This window comes from Gossypium hirsutum, chromosome A05, assembly GCF_007990345.1.
Source record: "Gossypium hirsutum isolate 1008001.06 chromosome A05, Gossypium_hirsutum_v2.1, whole genome shotgun sequence".
Lineage (NCBI taxonomy): Eukaryota > Viridiplantae > Streptophyta > Magnoliopsida > Malvales > Malvaceae > Gossypium > Gossypium hirsutum.
In genome coordinates this window covers 6,181,886-6,203,648 of record NC_053428.1, presented here as the reverse complement: position 1 = coordinate 6,203,648, position 21,763 = coordinate 6,181,886, and the positions used below count along the sequence as shown (strand labels likewise).

At 37.2% G+C, this 21,763-nt stretch overlaps 4 protein-coding genes across 7 annotated transcripts; 2 read left to right on the top strand and 2 right to left on the bottom strand.

Annotated features, from left to right (window-relative positions):
- Positions 1-1,202: 1,202 nt before the first annotated feature.
- On the top strand, positions 1,203-8,680 carry LOC107937904 (uncharacterized protein DDB_G0286299). Of its 3 annotated transcripts, none has more exons than XM_041113026.1 (3): positions 1,203-1,592; positions 1,988-3,279; positions 8,276-8,680. In XM_041113026.1, the coding sequence occupies exons 2-3, from the start codon at positions 1,993-1,995 to the stop codon at positions 8,507-8,509; spliced, it is 1,521 nt and encodes a 506-aa protein (XP_040968960.1). In that variant the 5' UTR covers positions 1,203-1,592; positions 1,988-1,992; the 3' UTR covers positions 8,510-8,680. The 3 variants fall into 3 exon arrangements, with proteins under 3 accessions (XP_040968960.1, XP_040968959.1, XP_040968958.1); XM_041113025.1 differs by having other exon boundaries at positions 1,204-1,592; positions 1,988-3,327; XM_041113024.1 differs by lacking the exon at positions 8,276-8,680 and having other exon boundaries at positions 1,205-1,592; positions 1,988-3,872.
- A 348-nt stretch (positions 8,681-9,028) lies between these two features.
- On the bottom strand, positions 9,029-13,921 carry LOC107937942 (pentatricopeptide repeat-containing protein At5g10690). Of its 2 annotated transcripts, XM_041113022.1 has the most exons (12): positions 13,519-13,921; positions 13,253-13,435; positions 12,980-13,112; positions 12,399-12,496; positions 12,063-12,224; positions 11,731-11,799; positions 11,294-11,429; positions 10,709-10,941; positions 10,384-10,461; positions 9,961-10,029; positions 9,561-9,737; positions 9,029-9,307 (listed from the first exon to the last, which is right to left on the bottom strand). In XM_041113022.1, the coding sequence occupies exons 1-12, from the start codon at positions 13,726-13,728 to the stop codon at positions 9,044-9,046; spliced, it is 1,812 nt and encodes a 603-aa protein (XP_040968956.1). In that variant the 5' UTR covers positions 13,729-13,921; the 3' UTR covers positions 9,029-9,043. The 2 variants fall into 2 exon arrangements, with proteins under 2 accessions (XP_040968956.1, XP_040968957.1); XM_041113023.1 differs by lacking the exon at positions 12,063-12,224 and having other exon boundaries at positions 13,519-13,920.
- A 1,911-nt stretch (positions 13,922-15,832) lies between these two features.
- Positions 15,833-17,735, top strand: LOC107937935 (F-box protein AFR). Its single transcript, XM_016870949.2, has 2 exons — positions 15,833-16,331; positions 16,441-17,735. Exon 2 carries the CDS (start codon positions 16,473-16,475, stop codon positions 17,592-17,594), a length of 1,122 nt encoding a protein of 373 aa, XP_016726438.1. The 5' UTR covers positions 15,833-16,331; positions 16,441-16,472; the 3' UTR covers positions 17,595-17,735.
- Positions 17,736-20,387: 2,652 nt separating this feature from the next.
- LOC107937936 (pathogenesis-related protein PRB1-3) lies at positions 20,388-21,143 on the bottom strand. Its single transcript, XM_016870950.2, has one exon. It carries the CDS (start codon positions 21,101-21,103, stop codon positions 20,564-20,566), a length of 540 nt encoding a protein of 179 aa, XP_016726439.1. The 5' UTR covers positions 21,104-21,143; the 3' UTR covers positions 20,388-20,563.
- Positions 21,144-21,763: the final 620 nt, after the last annotated feature.

Sequence of the window (21,763 nt, the reverse complement as noted above, 5' to 3'; positions counted from 1 at the left end):
GTAAAAATATATATATATAAAAATATATCTTTAAAGTTAATAAAGTAAATGTCAGTTTCGCACATTCATTAAAGGTGTTTATAGGTGGAGTCGAGTCTTAATTAATTTTTAGATTTATTTAATAGATTTAATTCGACTCGATAAAAAAATAAATTTAGAAATTTATCTAAATTTAGTCTAGATAAAAATGTTAAAACTCGAGCTTAGTTTGACCTACCCGTATTAAATTTTTTATATAAAAAATTAAAAAACATAATACATGAAAAACACTAAAAATATTAAAATAAATGTAATATCAAATTTTTAACAAATGACCAATTGTCTTGGTGCCCTATAAGTTACTTGACCAATTTTATACAATTTTTTATTTATTGAAATTTTTTATATAGTGATCTTAATATTATTTTAATGTTTACATTAGAGTAGTATTATATATTTTTATCGTAATTTTATTTTTTTTAATATGTTCTAAATTACATAATATAATGTATTATAAATTTAAAACAGGTCGGGCCAAGTAAGGCTCAAGCTTTGAATGTTTAAGTCCAAACTTGACTCACATTTTAAACAAGTGTGATTTTTTTGTCAGATTCCATTTTTCAGGCCTAATATTTCCTTCCTAACCTTCCCAAAATTTGAGCAGGCCTTCGAATTTGGACGGATAACTTGACCCATAAATAGGTCTACAGTATATACCTTAAAAAATTAAAAATATATATAGTGTTTGGGTCCAACGGCCATTTTCTTTAAATACTTTGCTTAATCTCACACTTATTTACGATGAATTTATTATGATATTTTTAAAATTAAGATTAAAATATAGTAAGAAAGCCATTTGATTGCATATTTAATATCTTTTACCATTTACAGAAATTTCACAATATAACATCAGGTGATGATTCAATCAATGTTATTGTCCTTTTTTTTAATTTACGATGAATTTATTATGATATTTTTAAAATTAAGATTAAAATATAGTAAGAAAGCCATTTGATTGCATATTTAATATCTTTTACCATTTACAGAAATTTCACAATATAACATCAGGTGATGATTCAATCAATGTTATTGTAATTGTTGTGCCCTATTTTGGGCCTAGGAATTGAGTTTTGGGCCGACAAAATCATCATCAAGTGAAATTGGTATAATAACTTTATTAGAGAATACCTATTACAATTAACAATATTAGTGAAATTGAGTACGTGTTTGTTAACAAAAAAACAGACGAGCCTGCATTCAGTAGAGCAGTAGGTATATATAGTAATGGAAGTGGGTGGCGACAACTAATTTGCCAAAGATGTTGAAAGCCAATCTGGCTAAAGACCAAAGAAATATGGTTGAAAAGGTCAAAATTTCCCAATTTATGGGCAGGTTGGATGAACCAGATAAATATGGTTTTTAACACCCGATATGCGTGTATTGCGATATTGACGCTCCATTGTCCTTTGGTTCTTGTTTCCCAAACTAACAAAACAAACCAACTTATCTTTGTTTGTCCTCTTCTTCTTCTTCTTCATATACAACAACTCTTCTGAGTATCAAATCATTTCAATCATTTGTTCCCATCCCAAGACTTTGGTTTCATCATCAAGGTGCTAACCCCGTCTTTCTCCCGTTCTTCATCTTCATTTATGTATAGATATTTTTGCATTTGTGAATGAGGGTGGCAGGGATAGCCATACTTTTCTTGGTTTCCTGAGATTAGAAGTGAAATATACCATACATTCTAGTCTTGGAAATTTTATTGGGAATGGCATGCTGTTCTTTTTCATTCTTAAACACGTGTATGTATGTATAAATATTACTCAACTTTGAATTTTTGTGAATATATATATATATTCTCAAACTGAAGGCAACACGAAATAAGTCCTCGTACTATTATATGTGCATGTATATGAGATTCAGCAAGATGCTCTGCTACATCTTCCTTTTGGGTCAAGTTTTTTTCTTTTTTTTGTATGTATATTTATATTTGGTAATAATGCAGGACTGATGGCCACCACAAGAAGAGAAACTAGTACTCCGGTGAAAGAGAAGAGGGGTACTTCCCCTTTAAATTCAAAGCCTTCTCCAAGAAAAGCCACTTCCTCTTCCTCAACTGCTTCCGATTCCACTGAAAAACAATTGCCAAACTATCTCAAGCCTACGAAGAGTTCACGCACTGATGCTGCACTCAAGAATTTAAAGAAACCGGGGGCCGAAGACCCTTGCCAAAGTCCAAGTGTTATGAGAAGAAGATCTTTTGATAGGCCTCCCTCAGCTGCTCGAGCTCACAAGGCACTGATCTCTCCTGTTCGACAAAAATCAGCATCAGCATCAGCATCAACATCAACATCCCCATCTTTTTCTTCTAAATCTGCTACTGCACCCAAGGCACCTTTGGAAAGGGTTGCCAAAAAGGCAATTGCTGCAGCCAAACCACACACGCAGACGTTATCTTCGTCTAGGAGGGCCCCTAATACCACTACCTCTGCTACTACTAGAACTAGTAGGAGTAAGAGGGGAACTTCTACTCCTCCAATGAAACCTCCAAGTAGTCCCGATAGAAAGGAAGCTCAGTCTCCCGAAACCAAGCATGAAAATAAGGAAAATGTGGACCATCAAGTTGAGCCTGAGGAGGTTGTGAAAGATGATGAGGATGAGATGTATGATACCAATTTACCAAAAGCTGAAGAGACTGCCAATGCGGATGCCTTGGATGTAGATACTAATACTCAAGTCACAAGTGATACCGATGAAGGAGGACAAGATACGGCAGATTTTTCTAATGCAGTTTCACAAGAACATAATGAGACTGAGACAGAGCCTGAGACTGAGCCCGAGCCTCAGAGTCCGTCTGAGCATGAGCATGAGCCTAAACCTGAAAAGGTGGAAGATAAGGTTGAGGAAGGAAAACCTGATCATACTCAACATGATTGTGGGGATAAGGAAAACCACAGCCAAGAGGAGATCATTGCTGGTGCAGATCCCCAGCAGGAAAAGACTCCTCTTGAGGACCAGGAGGTGAAAACCGAAACTGAATATGGAGAAGAAAATGCAACTAACGAGGTTGTTGCTGCTACTAAAGAAACTGAAGAAGAACAAGAAGAAAAGCAACCAGAAAGCAGGCAGGAGGATGCTGATGAAGGTAACCAGCCGCAAGGCCTTGAATCCATTAAAGAAAAAATGGTTAAAGAATTAGACGCAGAGCCAGAGAAAGAGCAAAAGGCAGAGATAGAGGCAGAGCCAGAGGCAGACCAAAAGGCAGAGACGGAGGCACAGCAAAAGACAGAGACAGAGGTAGAACAAAAGACAGATACAGAGGCAGAGCAAAAGACAGAGACAGAGGCAGAGAAAAAGACAGAGCCAAAGGCAGAGGCAAAGCAAAAGGCGGGGACGGAGGTAGCAAATGTTGCCGCCAAAAGCCAAGTGCAAGGGAAGAAGGAACCTGCAACACCGTACAATGATGTGATCGAGGAGACAGCCAGTAAGCTAGTAGCTGAAAAGAGGAGGAACAAGGTGAGAGAACTAGTTGGTGCATTTGAGAATGTCATAGATAAAGAAACTACTAACGCCAAATGAAGTCATTTTCGTCCAAACAACAGAAGTCATATAAATTATCTTAACTATTCCCTGAGTTTCACTCACATGCGTGAACACTTTGTATACCATAGCTTATACATTTCTCATCATCATCATCATCATCTACATCTACATCACGTGGAGAAATGAGATTGTTGTTTATTTTATTTACAATTTTCTTCTTCTAATTTTTCCCTTATTCTCTTGGTTCTTCTAAACAACACCAAGTAGAAAGAACTTGGAAAGACTTTGATGTATGATCTAAATGGCTAGGCTTTTTTGGTCAATGTAGTAAATGATGATAATTACAACCCAAACTTGCCAAAGCTTAATAAGCACGACACACTTTAAGTCGTACATAATAGATACATTTCACATTCGGCAGTTTGGTGGTGTTGCGGAAGCGACGATAATATTAATAACAATATTATCAGAAATATTTAGATAATTATTATGCCAACAATTATACTAAGAAAATTCCCAGTTAAATTGGAGGGGTCACAATGGTCCCGCTTAAAATCCAACAACTAGACAGAACTCACTTAGATATTTATAGCAATAATAACTAAATAAATATAACCAACATAAAGCTATTAAATAAAAGCAAACAAATAAGAAATAAAATACCAGAGTTTTAACGAGGTTCGGCCAATTTAGCTTACGTCCTCGGACACTACCAAATTAATATTTCCTCTAGAAATATTACAAAGGAGAAGATTTTGGGATGATACAACCAAAGGGGGAGGGGTTCTATATATAACAAACCAAACCCCTCCCTTTCTATCTTTTCCTAATGTGGGATATTGCCAATATTCAACAAATCTCCACCTTGGCGATATTCCACATCTTCGAACATCTTCTCATAACACTAACTTCAATAGTGTCTTCAAATTTGCAACCAATCGCCTTCTTCCCTTTTGGTAGTTGTGCCAGCTTCCACGTCTTGTTTTTCTCTAGAGATTGCATTTCCTCTTCCATTGCACCTAACCATCTATTATTCTCTAAACTCTGAATGGCTTCGGTGTAAGTGGATGGAATATTATCAACAACTGGAAGTGCATAAGCTACCATGTCAGTGAAACGAGCTGGTTTCTGAATTTCTCGTCTCTGCCTTCTGACTGCAATTGGCTCTGATTGCTGTTGAGGTTCTTGGGTAGAAACCTCTTCCTCATCTGACTCTGCATCTGCCAATGAAGAATCACTAGTGGTACCTTCTGCTGGAATTACCACACTCTGCTCAAACTCCACCTGCTGCGGAGTACACTCCACCTGCTGCGAAGTACTACTCACTCCTTCTGGATTTACCTTATTCAACATGGCAGATTCATGAAAGGTAACATCCCTACTGATTATCGTCTTCTTTGCCTCTAGACACCACAAACGATATCCCTTAACACCAGCATTGAAGCCCATGAATAGAGCCTTCTTTGCTCTTGGATCTAACTTTGATTCTTTCACATGATAATATGCAATAGAACCAAAAATGCGCAAGGTGTCATAATCAGTAGCAGGTTTTCCATACCATTTCTCCAAAGGAGTCTTGCCATTTATAGCAGATGATGGCAAATGATTGATGAGATGTTGAGCGTACATCACAGCCTCAGCCCAAAACTTTCTATCTAATCCAGCATTAGATAACATACATCGAACTTTCTCCACAAGCGTTCGATTCATACGCTCTGCCACCCCATTCTGTTGCGGTGTTCCACCTACGGTGAAGTGCCTTACTATGCCACAATCTTGGCATATCTTCAGGAAAGGATCGCTTTTATATTCTCCACCGTTGTCTGATCGGAGAACCTTAATCTTCCTTCCTGTCTGATTTTCAACTTTAGTTTTCCACTTAAGGAAAACTTCAAGCACCTCATCTTTGTTCTTCATAGGAAACACCCAAACTCGTCTGGAAAAATCATCAATAAAGGTGACAAAATAACGTCTTCCTCCAAGTGATGGAGTCTTGGACGGTCCCCATACATCAGAATGCACATAATCCAGAATACCTTTAGTATTGTGAATCCCAGTGCCAAATTTCACCCTTCGTTGTTTTCCCAGAACACAATGCTCGCAAAATTCAAGTTTGCAAGTCTTTGTACCTTTCAATAATCCTTGCTTGGCTAGAGTTTGCAAGGATTTTTCACCAGCATGGCCCAAACGCATATGCCACAGCTGTGTTGCCTCAGCGTCCTTCTTGGTACTCGAAATTGCTGCTGCTGTTGTCCCGACCACTGTACTACCTTGGTAGTAATACAGATTGTTCTTTCTTATGCCTTTCAACATCACCAATGCTCCTGAAGTTGCTTTAAGAACTCCATCTCGTATTGTCACAACTAGGCCTTTAGATTCTAACGACCCCAAAGAGATGAGATTCTTCTTCAACTTTGGGACATATCGTACATCCCGCAAAATTCTAGTAGATCCATCATGACTCCTCAGTTTAATTGAACCTATCCCGGCTATTTTACATGTGTTATCATTACCCATGTAAACAACCCCTTCATCTAGTTTTTGAAATTCAAAGAACCATTCCCGAATGGGACACATATGATAGGAACAACCAGAATCCATGATCCACTCATCTGCATGTAATGTTGAAGATGTCATACTAAGAGAAAAGTCTGACTCTGCTTCACTATTGCATTCTGCAACATTTGCATCTTGCGGAGTCTTCCCTTTTTTCTTCAATTTTGGACAATCTTTCTTCCAATGTCCTTTTTCTTTGCGAAAGGAACATTCATCTTTGGCAACAACTCGACCTTTGGACTTTCTTCTCTTCCCCTTAGACTGACTTTTCTGACGATCTCTTGTTACCAATGCTTCCACTGCTGCTTCACTTGAACCTTTCAACTTATCCTTTCGGCGTAGTTCATAGCTATACAATGCAGCAGTTACTTCATTGAAAGTTACTTCCGACTTTCCATGAAGTAAAGTAGTTTCAAGGTACTCAAACTCCTCTGGAAGCGATCCCAACAACATTAACGCCAAGTCTTCGTCTTCAAAAGTCACATCCAAATTCAACAAATCAGCCACCAGCTGATTAAAATTGGTAATGTGCTCGTTCATCGTGGTACCAGGAACATAATTGAAACGAAACAGTCTTTTCTTCATATGCAACTTATTTTGACTGTTCTTCTTCAAGAATTTCTCCTCCAATGCTTTCCACAATTTACTTGCAGAAGTCTCTTTACTGAATATATACTTCTGCTCTCTGGAAAGACATGATCGAATTGTACCACATGCCAATCGGTTGATGGTCTTCCATTCTTTATCATCAACCCCTTCTGGTTTTTCTTCCTCAATGGCAATATCTAGACCCTGTTGAAATAGGGCATCTAGAAGCTCACTTTGCCACATGCCGAAATGACCTGTTCCATCAAAAATTTCCACTACAAATCTCGTATTTGCAGTTCCAATCCTCGGCAAAATGTACGAAGTGGAAGTTGTTGATATGGATGGTTTTTCTTCTGTCATTTTTGCCATAGCTTCTACTTAATAGCCACCAAATGCAGAATACCCACAAGCTTTAGGAAATGTTTCTGATGTGTAAGATCAGACTAAGCTGCAAACACAGAGCATACTACAAAACCTTGGCTCGGATACCAATTGTTGCGGAAGCGACGATAATATTAATAACAATATTATCAGAAATATTTAGATAATTATTATGCCAACAATTATACTAAGAAAATTCCCAGTTAAATTGGAGGGGTCACAATGGTCCCGCTTAAAATCCAACAACTAGACAGAACTCACTTAGATATTTATAGCAATAATAACTAAATAAATATAACCAACATAAAGCTATTAAATAAAAGCAAACAAATAAGAAATAAAATACCAGAGTTTTAACGAGGTTCGGCCAATTTAGCTTACGTCCTCGGACACTACCAAATTAATATTTCCTCTAGAAATATTACAAAGGAGAAGATTTTGGGATGATACAACCAAAGGGGGAGGGGTTCTATATATAACAAACCAAACCCCCTCCCTTTCTATCTTTTCCTAATGTGGGATATTGCCAATATTCAACAGGTGGAACAGTCCAATTACACGGTGAAAAGGATTCCCGTTCAATTAGCCAAAACTTTTACATGCATTAAGGTGATCTCAGCTTAGCTACTCATATTTGCCAAAACTTTATTTACAGAAAAAAGTGGAATGATAATAAAAGGCATCATCAAAACATTGTTAAACTTCTACGAACAGTGTGCTTTTGTTTCAACCCCTCTGGCACAGGCGCCACAACGTTATGTAATTGTTCAGCTGTAAAAACACCGACTGCCCTAGACCCATGCGTGGTACCATTCAAGTTGCTGTGTTTTACAACAATAACCATTTTATACTTCTTTTTCAAAACTAGATCAACTACATGACCAATACTAGTAGTCGTTGTAACACAAGGAGGTGGACTTCTCATCATTGCTGAAAGTGGGGCATTCATCTGCACAGGATCACGAAGGATTGAATCGCTCACGATCAACAGAAGTTTCAGATGAATTAAGCCAATCATAAATTTCATACGGTTCATCAGTCATCACCCCAACATAAGTACTAGACAGAAATATGTTTCATATATTTGTAATCATGCATGACAATGCAGCAAGATGAATAATCGAACAAAATCAAGAAAGTCATCAAATGGGGTTAAAAATACCAATGATGTTTTCATTAGATAGCAGCATGCGTGGAAGTACCTCACAACAATCCTCGCGGTGAGGCAGAGAAAAAGACAGAGCCAAAGGCAGAGGCAAAGCAAAAGGCGGGGACGGAGGTAGCAAATGTTGCCGCCAAAAGCCAAGTGCAAGGGAAGAAGGAACCTGCAACACCGTACAATGATGTGATCGAGGAGACAGCCAGTAAGCTAGTAGCTGAAAAGAGGAGGAACAAGGTGAGAGAACTAGTTGGTGCATTTGAGAATGTCATAGATAAAGAAACTACTAACGCCAAATGAAGTCATTTTCGTCCAAACAACAGAAGTCATATAAATTATCTTAACTATTCCCTGAGTTTCACTCACATGCGTGAACACTTTGTATACCATAGCTTATACATTTCTCATCATCATCATCATCATCTACATCTACATCACGTGGAGAAATGAGATTGTTGTTTATTTTATTTACAATTTTCTTCTTCTAATTTTTCCCTTATTCTCTTGGTTCTTCTAAACAACACCAAGTAGCAAGAACTTGGAAAGACTTTGATGTATGATCTAAATGGCTAGGCTTTTTTGGTCAATGTAGTAAATGATGATAATTACAACCCAAACTTGCCAAAGCTTAATAAGCACGACACACTTTAAGTCGTACATAATAGATACATTTCACATTCGGCAGTTTGGTGGAACAGTCCAATTACACGGTGAAAAGGATTCCCGTTCAATTAGCCAAAACTTTTACATGCATTAAGGTGATCTCAGCTTAGCTACTCATATTTGCCAAAACTTTATTTACAGAAAAAAGTGGAATGATAATAAAAGGCATCATCAAAACATTGTTAAACTTCTACGAACAGTGTGCTTTTGTTTCAACCCCTCTGGCACAGGCGCCACAACGTTATGTAATTGTTCAGCTGTAAAAACACCGACTGCCCTAGACCCATGCGTGGTACCATTCAAGTTGCTGTGTTTTACAACAATAACCATTTTATACTTCTTTTTCAAAACTAGATCAACTACATGACCAATACTAGTAGTCGTTGTAACACAAGGAGGTGGACTTCTCATCATTGCTGAAAGTGGGGCATTCATCTGCACAGGATCACGAAGGATTGAATCGCTCACGATCAACAGAAGTTTCAGATGAATTAAGCCAATCATAAATTTCATACGGTTCATCAGTCATCACCCCAACATAAGTACTAGACAGAAATATGTTTCATATATTTGTAATCATGCATGACAATGCAGCAAGATGAATAATCGAACAAAATCAAGAAAGTCATCAAATGGGGTTAAAAATACCAATGATGTTTTCATTAGATAGCAGCATGCGTGGAAGTACCTCACAACAATCCTCGCGGTGTAACAGCCCAATGCAGATGCCCCAGTCATCTATAATAGGCACAACTGGCTCTCTATATAAGCGCATTACGACTTTCTTCAACTCCAAAGAGCCAGGGAGCGGCCTAACTGTTTCCAATGGCAACATGATGCGCTCAATGGGATTACCTGGCAACACCTGGACATTGGAAATCATGTCATTCAATGTAAAAGAAATACAGTTTATGAGGACTTGGCATATTGAAACTGCCAATTGCAGTCACCATCCAGTTAGCTCCACCAAACCAGTTGCAATTATATTAGCCAAAAATAGTCTCACACTTATATATGCAAATCACCCCTAATAGAACTTGAAACTTTCTCTTTCTACAGCTCAAAATGAACTGGAAGAGACCATGTACCTGCGGAAGTAAGTAAGGACTGAGCATAGATTTGTTAAATCCCAGAAGAACCTCTATACGCAAAGCCACCTGCATAGAATAAGTAAATTGGAGGTGAACATGTTAGACAAACAGCATAACTAACATCTTTTAAGGGAAAAAATTGTTTCAAGGTAAAGGATCAGTCATCAAAGATATAAGAACTTTTGAAGCCAACATCAAATTACATTAGATGAAATCCAGATTAACCCCATCAAACTAAAAAAACATGAGAATGGGAAGAGCATAATTCTTTGTTCAAATGGGAACTAGGGTATTTCAACATATTGTCATCCATTTCAAATATCTTATATCTTCAATGGGTCAGATAAGCCTAAGCTGCTGTATCTCCTGTTGTCCTTAGTGTATCTGTGCAATCATCAAAAGTAAGAATTAAATCCATACCATGCCTCCACGACTCGTCCATGATATACACTTCCATCTGTTAATAATTTTTGTAAGATTTTCCACAGCTGCATCAATCTGACAGAAAAGGGGAAAATATTAGAACTTAATACTTCCAAGCTTTAGAATTCTCTTTATTCTTTATATGGGACAGCCTCGAGTGTAGAAACAAAACCTAAGAAAGTAGTTTAGTGAAGTTGTAAGAAGAGACATTGTTTTACTGTGTTAGTTCATGTGGTACATGCAGATGAGAGATAATTACTCCTAATAAGTTTTTGAGCCATGCATCGCAATGCCTACTATCATGTGTAGATGAACCGAGTACCTGTCCATTATTTAAAGCAGACTCCATAAGAAGATGATCAGCTTCTTGTTGAGCAGCCAGCGAGATGGTTCCAGCAGAATCTAGCCACAAACGCTCATGCAGATTTTTAACCATATTGTAGTCCCCCCAATCAGCAAAAGCACGCATCATGGAGAGATAAAGGTGAGGCTTTGGCCTCAAGTCCACATTTGCACCAGCCTGCTTTAATATTTCTCCAAATATGCAAAGAGCACCTGGGTTTTTGTTTATAAATTAACATTCACAAGTTATTAGTCAGGTAAGCCTCATCTGCAAAATAGTTTTATATGAGCTTCAGCATGTTAATGCAGAAGCTTACTCAAACATCAGAAATTTAGTGCATACATTGTTTACATGGTTCTGAGTGCAACCTTAATAAAAGTTATAGTCAAAATATCGGGATACAGAAATTTAAATTTGCATTGGAGTTGCATTCACTCTGGATACTTAATGCATGTTTCATGCAAATGTAATCAGTATAAGATGTAAAATTTTAGGTCTGATCCTAGACATAATTAGATACAATCATGACCTATTGCACATTCAGAAACAATATCAACAACATACCTTTAATTGAACCGCAATTTAGCATGGCATCAACCATTGCAGTAAATGCAGTACGATCAATAAACAAATCATGACAAGATTTCATCTCCAACACAATCTTCTGAACTGAATGGAGATCCTTAGCATGACCAAAACCCTACACAGATATAAAGTAAAGGGGGAAATTCTTTCATTAACTTTTTGGTCATATGTGTGCAATATACTTATTTCAAGTGGATTCACAAGAAAAAAGAGGAAGGCCTCAGAAATACAATAAGGTTAACTGATTAAGATGTAGACTATTAACTGCTTTCCATCCATCTCATAGGGAACTTTGCAATATTAACATTCTCATATTTAACAAAACCTTCAACATTTAAAATTTTGAAACATAAAGTGCTCATTTATTTAATTGCTTATACCTAAATAAATACAAGACTAATACAAGACTAACTCACCATCAATAGTGTAGTGTAAGTAATGACATCTGGGTAAAGATCTGAACAGCATAACCGCTGTGCTTTATCCTGAAAAGATTATCAAGAATAAAAAATTAGGTTAACTAGGAAGTTCCCATGATTATTCTTATTACTTGCACGTGGGAGGCTCCCCTTCATTACTTTTCTATTCATTACTATCAGATACAAGTTTAATCACTGGCCATAAGTATGGCTTACACAATTCGTGAGTGGATCCTACACATATGAATGATAATAACAAGCATTCGGAAGTAAGACAAAAAAATAAAACAATAATGGACCAAATCTCAATCATCAAATAAGTGTCTGACATTCATTTCCTTAAAAAAAAGCATTGCAGCTTCTAAATTTTCTGCCTTGACACATGCAAAGATGAGAGTATTGTATGTCAGCCTATCAGGCTCCAGGCCAAGTAGTTGTATTTCTTCATGCAGGTTAATAGCTGCCTGTGGACACCCTGTGTTTATGCATCCCTGAGAGAGTTTAGAGGAGAGAAAAGGATGGCAAACATAAATTAATCTTCAAGAATAGATATCTTAACTAACAAGCAAAGGACCATGAGTAAACTTTGAGAGGAGGGTGGGGAGGAATCAATCTCTTAAATTCATCTCTTTGCAGATCTATAGGCCAGGTAAAGAATTAAGAACCTTCATTAGCAAATTGTAAGTCAATATTGAAGAACTCCCTCCTTCACGAAGAAGAAAGCCAAAGCGTGCAAGAAGACCATTAGCACGGCGAAGGTCTCCTGCACTAAAGCAGATTATGTATAACATTATCAGTAATGCCGAAGTTGTTGCTTACAATAATATATTTTTTAACTAACAAGCATAAGAGTAACATGTTGAGTTCTCAAAAGAAAAAAATGTTGAAACATATATTCAGCACTATAATACTCAACTATATAAACATCCTCCTTTGATTGAATGTTTAAGCCCGAATAATTAAGCCCATCCACTCCCATGCAAGTGCTAACATGAATAGTCATAAGTAATCCTGCTGTATAAAATGCTTTCAGAAATCATGCTAAGACCCAATGACGAATTTATCTGGTAGTCCAGCGCTTTCGTCATTCACAAACAAATAGACACACTTCTGATGATAAAATTATTTTATTATAATACTACCCGCAAGATTGATTTCAAATTCATCCCAAGATTTCTATAGATTAAAGAAAAGAACCCCCCCCCCACAGAATGAGAAAAGGCTTCAGGGGACTTGTAACACTGACCTGCTTCAATTAAAGCATCCAAAAGACCGTAGATAAGCTGTGTTGACAATTTTGGCTTGCCTGCAGCAGTGCCCTTTTCCACTGACTCGAGTAATTGGAATGCGTCATCAATTCTTCGAGCTCGACCTAACCCCTTTACACAAAGTTAACAGCTAAGATTCAAAATCTAATATATTAACCGCTACCAAAATTTTCAGTGACAAAATAAATAAAATGAGTCAGAATTGTTTGGTTTATCATCCCCCTCCCCCCCCCCGCCAAAAAAAAAAGTACCCTCAGTAGTGTAGCATAGGTAACAGTATCAACGCCGCAACTGTGGGGTTCAGTCATTTGGTGAAAAATGTTGAGAGCCAAATCAACATCTCCACAATGAACGCAAGCCTCCATCACCGCGTTCATCACGATAGTGTTCAATTTCCCGTATTCTCTCTTCGCATTCTCTATTTCCTCCAAAATCTGCAATCCACCAGAGTTTAACAATAATGAGTTCCGACGCAACAGTACATTTAACAGAAGGGAGCCAAAAAAAAACAGCTGACCTGATGCAGCTGCCTGCGGCGAGTGAGTTGGACGATGCGAGAGGTGAGACGTTTGAGATTAGGATGTTTTGAGGGAGAGAAAGTCCTTGGCAAACGACGTCGAATTGGCCCGGAAGAAGAAAAAGATGATGAAGAAGACGATAAAATATTAGAATGTTGAAAGGGTTTAGAATTAGATGGTAAGGGGAAGATAGCGTGGAGGTGAGGCATTGTTTGGCACGGCAATCCATCAGCCAGAGGCAGCCATGCAATCGCAAATGATTCGCAAACAAGCCGAGCCAGAAAAAGAGAGATATCTATCTACAAGTACAAGGGACTGGTACCAGCACTTGGATTCATCTAAATCTAAATGGTCCGACCTGCAAATGGATAATGTGAGTGCCTAAGTGCAGGAGTTCGTAACAAATTCATTGGTGTTTGAGATAGTTGTATACATCTGCTTGGGCCAACTCACCCTCTTTTCTGGTGCCCATTTTCTGGCCCACGTTCCAAAATACACCTATTTCCAACATTCCGACAACTGCAAGAAATGTATAATTTTTCTACTTATCAATTTATAGCAGTATTATAAAATTTTCAATTATTTAGTAAGCTAACAGATATCAATCTATTTAAAAATTAATAAAAAATCAAATAATTTATGCCTTGTTACACTTTTTTTTTTCGGTAACATGTCTTTTTACTTAAAATATTAATTAATTCTCCATTTTTTGGACTACCTATCTTTTTAATTATTAGTTTATTACAATATTTCTTTCCAAAAAGAAACATGAATGAATATACTGAATTCTATCTACTATATAATTCTTTTTTCAATTTTCCAACAAGTGGGCTGGTTTCGACTTTCCCCAACATTTTATTTTATTTACAAATTTGAGAAAAAGAAATGATAATATTATTTTTTTAATAATTTTATTATATGTTCTAGTCATATTTGTATTTTTGACACTATGTTTAGAATTAGACATAATCTTCCTCATCTCATAAATAAGAAGATAATGAAGTTCGGTGCACTCAAATTCACATTTTTCTGTATCGACAATAATACTTATACCAATTAATAATGAATGACAACATTGATCTTTATATTAATATATATAATAATTTTATGGCTATATCGTCAACATTTTAGTTAGTTATTATATCTAAAATAATTATATATATTGGTGTTTGGTATGAGATAATCACCAGAAAAATATGGTGATCAACACATAGCAAATGGATACTTTATTTGCGGTAAGTACTCATTGATGTTAGGTGATAGTGATATTAGATGAATGAGTGTGAAGGTTATCTAATACCCATATAAAAGTATTGAAAAAACTTTTATCACAGTGCAAAATAAAACTCCGAATAAATTAATAACTTGATTTCTCTTACAATTATTTTTATTTTATATTTCAAATTAATACCATAAAAAATACTATAAAACATAATAATATTTTATTTTTAGTAATATATTACTCGAGCATATTTACTTTTACGCAATTAATAACATCACGTGAATATAAATTGCCACAACATCAGAATAGTTAGATATGTTTAAATACGTACCAAAATATAAGCCGCCCATTGATCTTTTTACTGTTTCGCCTTTTTTGGTATTTGAAGAAATAAAACAAATTTAGGTCTAATCAATCAATATTATATTTATAATTCCATCTAAAAAGCAAGAAAAGTGAATTAATTTCATTGAAAATAATAAAAAGATCAGTTTAATGATGAACCCACTTTTGCAGACTCGACGTTTTTTGTTGATTTATTTTAAGTTAATATTGTTAATTACGCTATATACTGCTTAAAGTTTAAAAAAAATTGTTAATTACAATATAATGCTTTCATTTCATGCTTTTTCAGTTTTATTCCATTTATGCTTGAGGAAAAAAGTAGCCGTAGCATAGCTGTGCAGGCGAATTCCAAATGAAAAAGCAGCTAAAGTTGAAATTGTATTATGTAGACACAGATTCACTGAAGAGATTATTTAATGTTATAATTAAGCCTACTTGTTTAATCAATCACCCAATCTCACCCAACACCACCAAATTTAGTGTAGGAAGTGACTTGATTTGATTAATTAAATCATTTTTCATTTTGGCTAATATAAATTAGCTTAAACCCACGGCAATTATGTACCTATTACGTTAATATGATTTGGTTTAGACAAATCCCGAAGTATACCAACCGATATTCTTCAACTCTACTTCTACGTAGTGATTGAAGGGTGTTATTATTGTTGATAGCTGTTTCCAAGGGATTGGATGACACGTGGCCTCTATTTATTTAACACCCAAATTAAAACGGCACCTTCCTACCCATCGACAGACTACCACATACACACACTGTAGAGAAATATCCAACTTCTTTCTTTTTTCCTCTTGGTTCAAAGTTTTAAATTTCAGCTCCTACATCTCTATCTTTATTATATTAGGCAATAATTGAATTTTGTCAAAGCTCCGGTTACCGGCCGGCGGCATATGTTCGTCTCCTAGTGTAGGTTACGTCATTCGTGTGAAAAATTTAAAGTTTAGTAATTCTTTTTTTTTTGTTTAATCCAACGGGTCTTTTGGTTTTCGGATTTGCTGGATTTTGGCTACGCTTCTCCTAATATTCCGGTTTCCAGAAGCCAACCACTCAACAGACGCACAAACCAACCAAAACGAATCAAAATCTCCCCTTTATTTTCTTTTTCTTCCACAAATATGGTAAAGAGGGAACCAACAAAATAGTTCAACTCCAAACAGCTTGACAAGTTCGCTCTGTAAAATTAGCTACGTACAGTCAACACTTTCCCCCTAATTACGCTTCCTTTTTATGTAAAAATTATTTCTCTCTCTCTATCTATCTCTATGTGCTTGTGTATATATATAGATATGGAGTGACCATGGTCTAACGAAATTCCTCGACTTCTCTTCTGCTTATTAGCTCTAGTCTACGCCCAGAGGTTCAAAGATTTTATGGCTGTTTCCAAGTCTTCCTCGGGCAAGCAAGAAAACGACCGTGATCAAGAATATCACAAGAAATCGGAGCCGTTGATTCCAGGGCTACCCGACGAGATCGCAGAGCTTTGTCTTCTTCATCTGCCATATCCATACCAATCGTTGGCACGTTCAGTATGTTGCTCATGGAACAGGACCATAATCGACCCTGGCTTCCTTCTCTCCCGGAGATCCTTATCGCTTTCTCTGCCTTATCTGTTCGTTTTCGCTTTTCATAACTCAACGGCCAGGATACAATGGCAAGCTTTTGACCCGCGATCAGGCCGTTGGTTTATATTACCTCCCATGCCTTGTCCCAAGTCTGTGTTCCCACCAGGGTTTGCTTGTACTTCGATTCCACGTCAAGGCCAGCTCTACGTTTTAGGTGGTATGCGTTCAGACACACAAACTTCCATCAACACAACGGTCGTCTACACTACATCCACAAATCAATGGTCCATAGCGTCTCCCATGGTGACCCCACGGTCGTTCTTCGCTGCGGGGAATGTTAATGGCAAGATCATTGCCGTCGGTGGAAGTGGGGCCGAGTATAATGATTCCATCACCTCTGTAGAGTGCTATGATCCACGGAAGGACACGTGGGAACACGTTGCTAAAATGCGCGTGGGATTGGCCAGGTATGATTCGGCTGTGGTGGGGAGCAAGTTGTACGTGACAGAGGGGTGGACGTGGCCTTTCCTGTTTTCGCCAAGAGGAAGTGTTTACGACCTGGAGAATGACACGTGGCAGGAAATGAAGGACGGGATGAAAGAAGGTTGGACCGGGGTGAGTGTGGTTGTGGGCGACAGGCTGTTTGTCATTTCAGAATACGGTGATTGCCCGATGAAGGTATATGTTCCTGATCGTGACGCGTGGCAGTACGTAGGTGGTGATAAATTTCCACGTGAGGCAATGCAGAGGCCATTCGCTGTGAGTGGAGTGGAAGGGAGAATCTACGTGGTGTCAAGTGGGCTAAATGTGGCAATAGGGACACCAATCGAGGGACAAAACGGGGAGTTCATAGCGAAGTGGGAGGTGGTCGCTGCCCCAATGGCTTTCCACGACTTCTCCCCTTTGAGTTGCCAAGTGCTTTATGCCTAGAAATCCCTCTTTCATACAAAATGCTACCTATAACTGTAAGGCAGTGGAGTTTTACACTTTTTACATGTGCTCTTTTTTACGTGTAAATTGTTCATGTTCCCGGAGGAATATAAGAGCTGGTTTACAAATCCTTTTATTTTATGCAGTGACAGATCCAAGTGTTTGGGATTTTGTATTTGTTATATATTTATTTTAGTGAATTATTTATTATCTTTTTTCACAATTCGAGAGAAGAAGGTTCCGACCCTTCCCTTTATGAACTATGAACAAAATTGTTCAAGGCTAAATATATGATCGATTTTGATTTACTATAATCAAGCCTTCTGTAGTATTTAAGAGGAGAAAGCTATGGTTTTGGAACGTCGAGAATCAAAACCAAGAGGTATGCAAAACAGCCTGGTTTGATATATTCTTCGATTGAATTTGAGCTTTTGGGAAATTTCAGTTTTTCTCTATTCAAGTTCTGCTTTTGTTGTTAATTGATTGTTGAATTCCAACAACCAAGCTTTTGAAACTAGTCTGCCATTTGATTGCAGGATCTTCGAGTTCAATTTGGCAGGAGATCCTTCAGAAATTATCAATACTGGCCTTTATTGGATGACATCTCTGTCTGACAGACAAGCATCGCAAAATAAATGCTGCAGGGTGCGCCCAGCTAAGATGGTACTACGATTCAAACAAAGCAAAACGGAGTGCTCCATTTCACTGCTTCCTTCGGATTCTTTTCAAAAACTGACTCAAAAGCTGAGATCAATTTTTTTTAAGAAAATAACCTGTTTTACAATTTTCGCCGGTGTCACCAATCTCATTATGACACTCCAAAAGAGTTAATTTTTTGTGCTGCCATTATCTCTAACGACACTAGGCACCAGTATGTATTTTTCTTTGTGCTGCCAAGATCAATATATTGATATACCTTCTATAAGATATCGATACTTGATCCAATAATATTTTGTTTTTTACTAAAAAAATAAAACCTCAAATTTAAGAAAATGTAAAACAAAAAGAACAAATTTTTCAGTTTTTAAAAAACCCATCTTCTTCAGTGCCCTTTAACCCTCCTCATCAAAGCTTCCACCACCTCCCTCCCTGAACCCCAATTCCACCATCTTCTGCACCTCAATCTCCATCATCAATAACCCAACACCACTATCAATTATCTATACCCATAACCAATAAAACCCCACCGAACTAGGAAACCATAGCCCAAAAATAGCAAATATATATATAGCAATAAATAAAGAGAAGAAGAAACTAAATCTGAGTTTTGAGATGAAATTATTTTGGCGTGGATGATGGTTATCTTTTGAGATGATGATGATGATGGTGAGTTAAGAGAGACATGAAGCTGATACGGTAATGGTGATGAAAATCGAAGAAGATGGAAATTTGGGAACAGGATTTTTTAAATGAAAATTTGAGAGAAACTTTGTTTTTCCAGAATTTTGTTTTTGAATTTTAAGGGTTTTTTCACCATTACTAAAGCTAAAAAATTATCAAAAGTAAACCTAAGTATCCAGACTTTCTGTTTCGTATCGATATCGATTTGAGTTTAATATTATGTCGCCAGACAGTCTGGCGAAAGAAAAAAATAGATATTCGTGTCGACAGAAACAATTGTGCCACCAAAAAAAGAAGATTTAGAGTGCCCCCACTGGAAATGATGGCACCGGTGAACAGCACAACAAACGGTTCTTTCTTGTAAGATTTTGGTCTTGAGTCATTTTCGTAATTAAATATTTTTTTAGTTAATTTTGAAAAAGAGCCACTTCCATTTTAAGTACCAATTAGAGCATCTTCCCTTCCCTGCAATTTCATGACCTACTCATTACCTACAGTTCTGTCTTTGACCAAATAATTGAAATATAATTGAACTGAAAAAGGCAAGTTACCTAGAAAAAAGCATCCAGCTATGTGGTTATTTGCCAATCAATATCTCCCTGTTCAATATACAGACACTGAGACTAACTTTACAGAAAGCTCCAAAGCGGCAATGCCATCTCGTCTCTAAAAAGTTGCCCTCCATTATAGCCTTCCGGGTCCTAAACCAATAATATATGATAGGATTTAATAGACAAACCAGCTGAGACCATCAAGATCTAAACAACACCATCGTTCAATTCACGGCAGTGAAGAAAAGAAGAAGATGTCTAACAATGTCAAAAAAATATCCTCTCGTAAGCAGACGATGCAGAGGATGTGTTGGGTGTTTGTGTGGGAAAAAGATGTGAGGATCAGATATAGGCAACCTCAACCAGGGGCCTGTCCCTACTGTGGAGGGATGCTCCAGGCTATGAATATAAAAACTCATTGGAAGTTTTGCTTTTTGCCCGTCTTTTTCTGGAAGAAGAGGAAGATCTATTGCAGCACGTGCGCAAAATAGTTTGCTGATCCTGTCACCAACTTTTGTTTGCAACTGACCCGGCATGCTGCAAAGCTTCTATGGCTTCTCTATCCTTGTAGTTGCCAGGCATTTAGCGTAAATCTTTTCTTTGAAAGCTTTAAGTTGATTTTGGTATTTGAAATGTATCTGTGTGATGGGTTTTTCTTTTGTCGAAGATGGTGTTTGAAAGCTTTGCTTGATGTTGGATCTTGCTAGTTTCTTATGACGAGGTGTTTATAATCTATGTTACAAGGTTTTGGGATTCTCTGGATATATTGGGTTAAGTAAAAAGTATGGACTTCTAATGGAATTGTTACTTGCTGAGATTATATTGTTCTTCCCCTGGTTTTCTAATATCAATGAAGATAAATTATTGACAGAGCCAAAAAAAAAAAAAAAACTTGAACGAGTAACTTACAGCATATGTAATATATTATTAACAATGAATGACAAGAACGATTAGGTCTCAATTTATAGTCTATACGGCTAGCGCACATCCACAAGTTTGTGTTGCGGTGGCAGTCGAGCACGATAATTTTATCTATGTTTTCGTGCTTGCCTGAGTTCCAGCCAAAACCATTTCAGCTTAGAAAGGCTTCTGCCCCATCACATTCCCATGGGGATCATAGTTACACGAGATTAATGTATCGCCGGTTCTGCACACGACTTTGGCACAACCAACCTTCAAGCTGTTTCTCCATATTATTTGAGTATAATGCAGGCACTCTTTATTTTTTCTGCAACTATTAGTTTTACGGTTGTAGTTCCTTTTCTCTGCTGCCCAAGCTGTCACTGCATCCCTCGGTTTCCAATCCTTGCCGCTGCCCCAGAAGAGGTTCTCCCCGTAATTGCTATTCGAATGAATCAGGCGACAATCTCCTTGTCTCTTATGTGCCCACCAGGAAGCATAATTTGCCAGCTTTTTGCTCCATTTGAGAGGAGGGAGCCCACGCTCTGCTCTTAACTTGTTGTGAGGTATCAGATACTGTTGAATTCCCCTATTAGAAGTTGCTTTAAGCAACCGTCTGGAAGAAACATCGTCGGCTGAGTATGATAAAGATAATGAAACGAGCGAAGAAAGGAGAAGGAAGCCTCCTAGTAGACCACATGAAAACTTGGTTCTCATCTCTATAGATTTGAGTTAGAAAGGCTTTTGATTTGATGAGTAAGTTGATTGGAGATCATAAGTTATATATGTATATATACTTGCATGGTAGATTTGTGTGAACAATAACATAACATGTATTTAAGGAATCAAGTCACATGATAGGAAAAGCAAGTTGCAATAGATTTGAGGTGTATAATATGCGTTGGAATATGGAATAGAGGATTGGTTTTGACTTTTAACTAACATAAAGACTTCTAAATTCTAATCATTGTTAGCTAATGATTAAGTTCAACCAACATCTTTCATCATCAGGCAAAAGAATGTCATACAAGATGAACATGGTAAGCAAATGTCAAATACCAAAGCACATGGCAAATTGAAGAGACTTTGTCACTGAAATACTTTAGCTGCAAAAGGCCTTTTTGATTGACACGTGAAACCATGTGAATCAGTTGTGAATTATGAAAAAGCAACCGCATCGGTTTAAAGGTTGATAATATGTTGAACTGGACTGCTTAAAACAACCCATGATCAGAAGACAACCAACCATCTCTTCGACCTAAAATAACTGATCAAAAGACAACCCTCAGTTGTCTGGATAATTAAAATAATACAATGTCTTAACACAACAGTGCAGATGACAGAGGAAGACGCATGTTTGTCTTTTTCTATTATGAT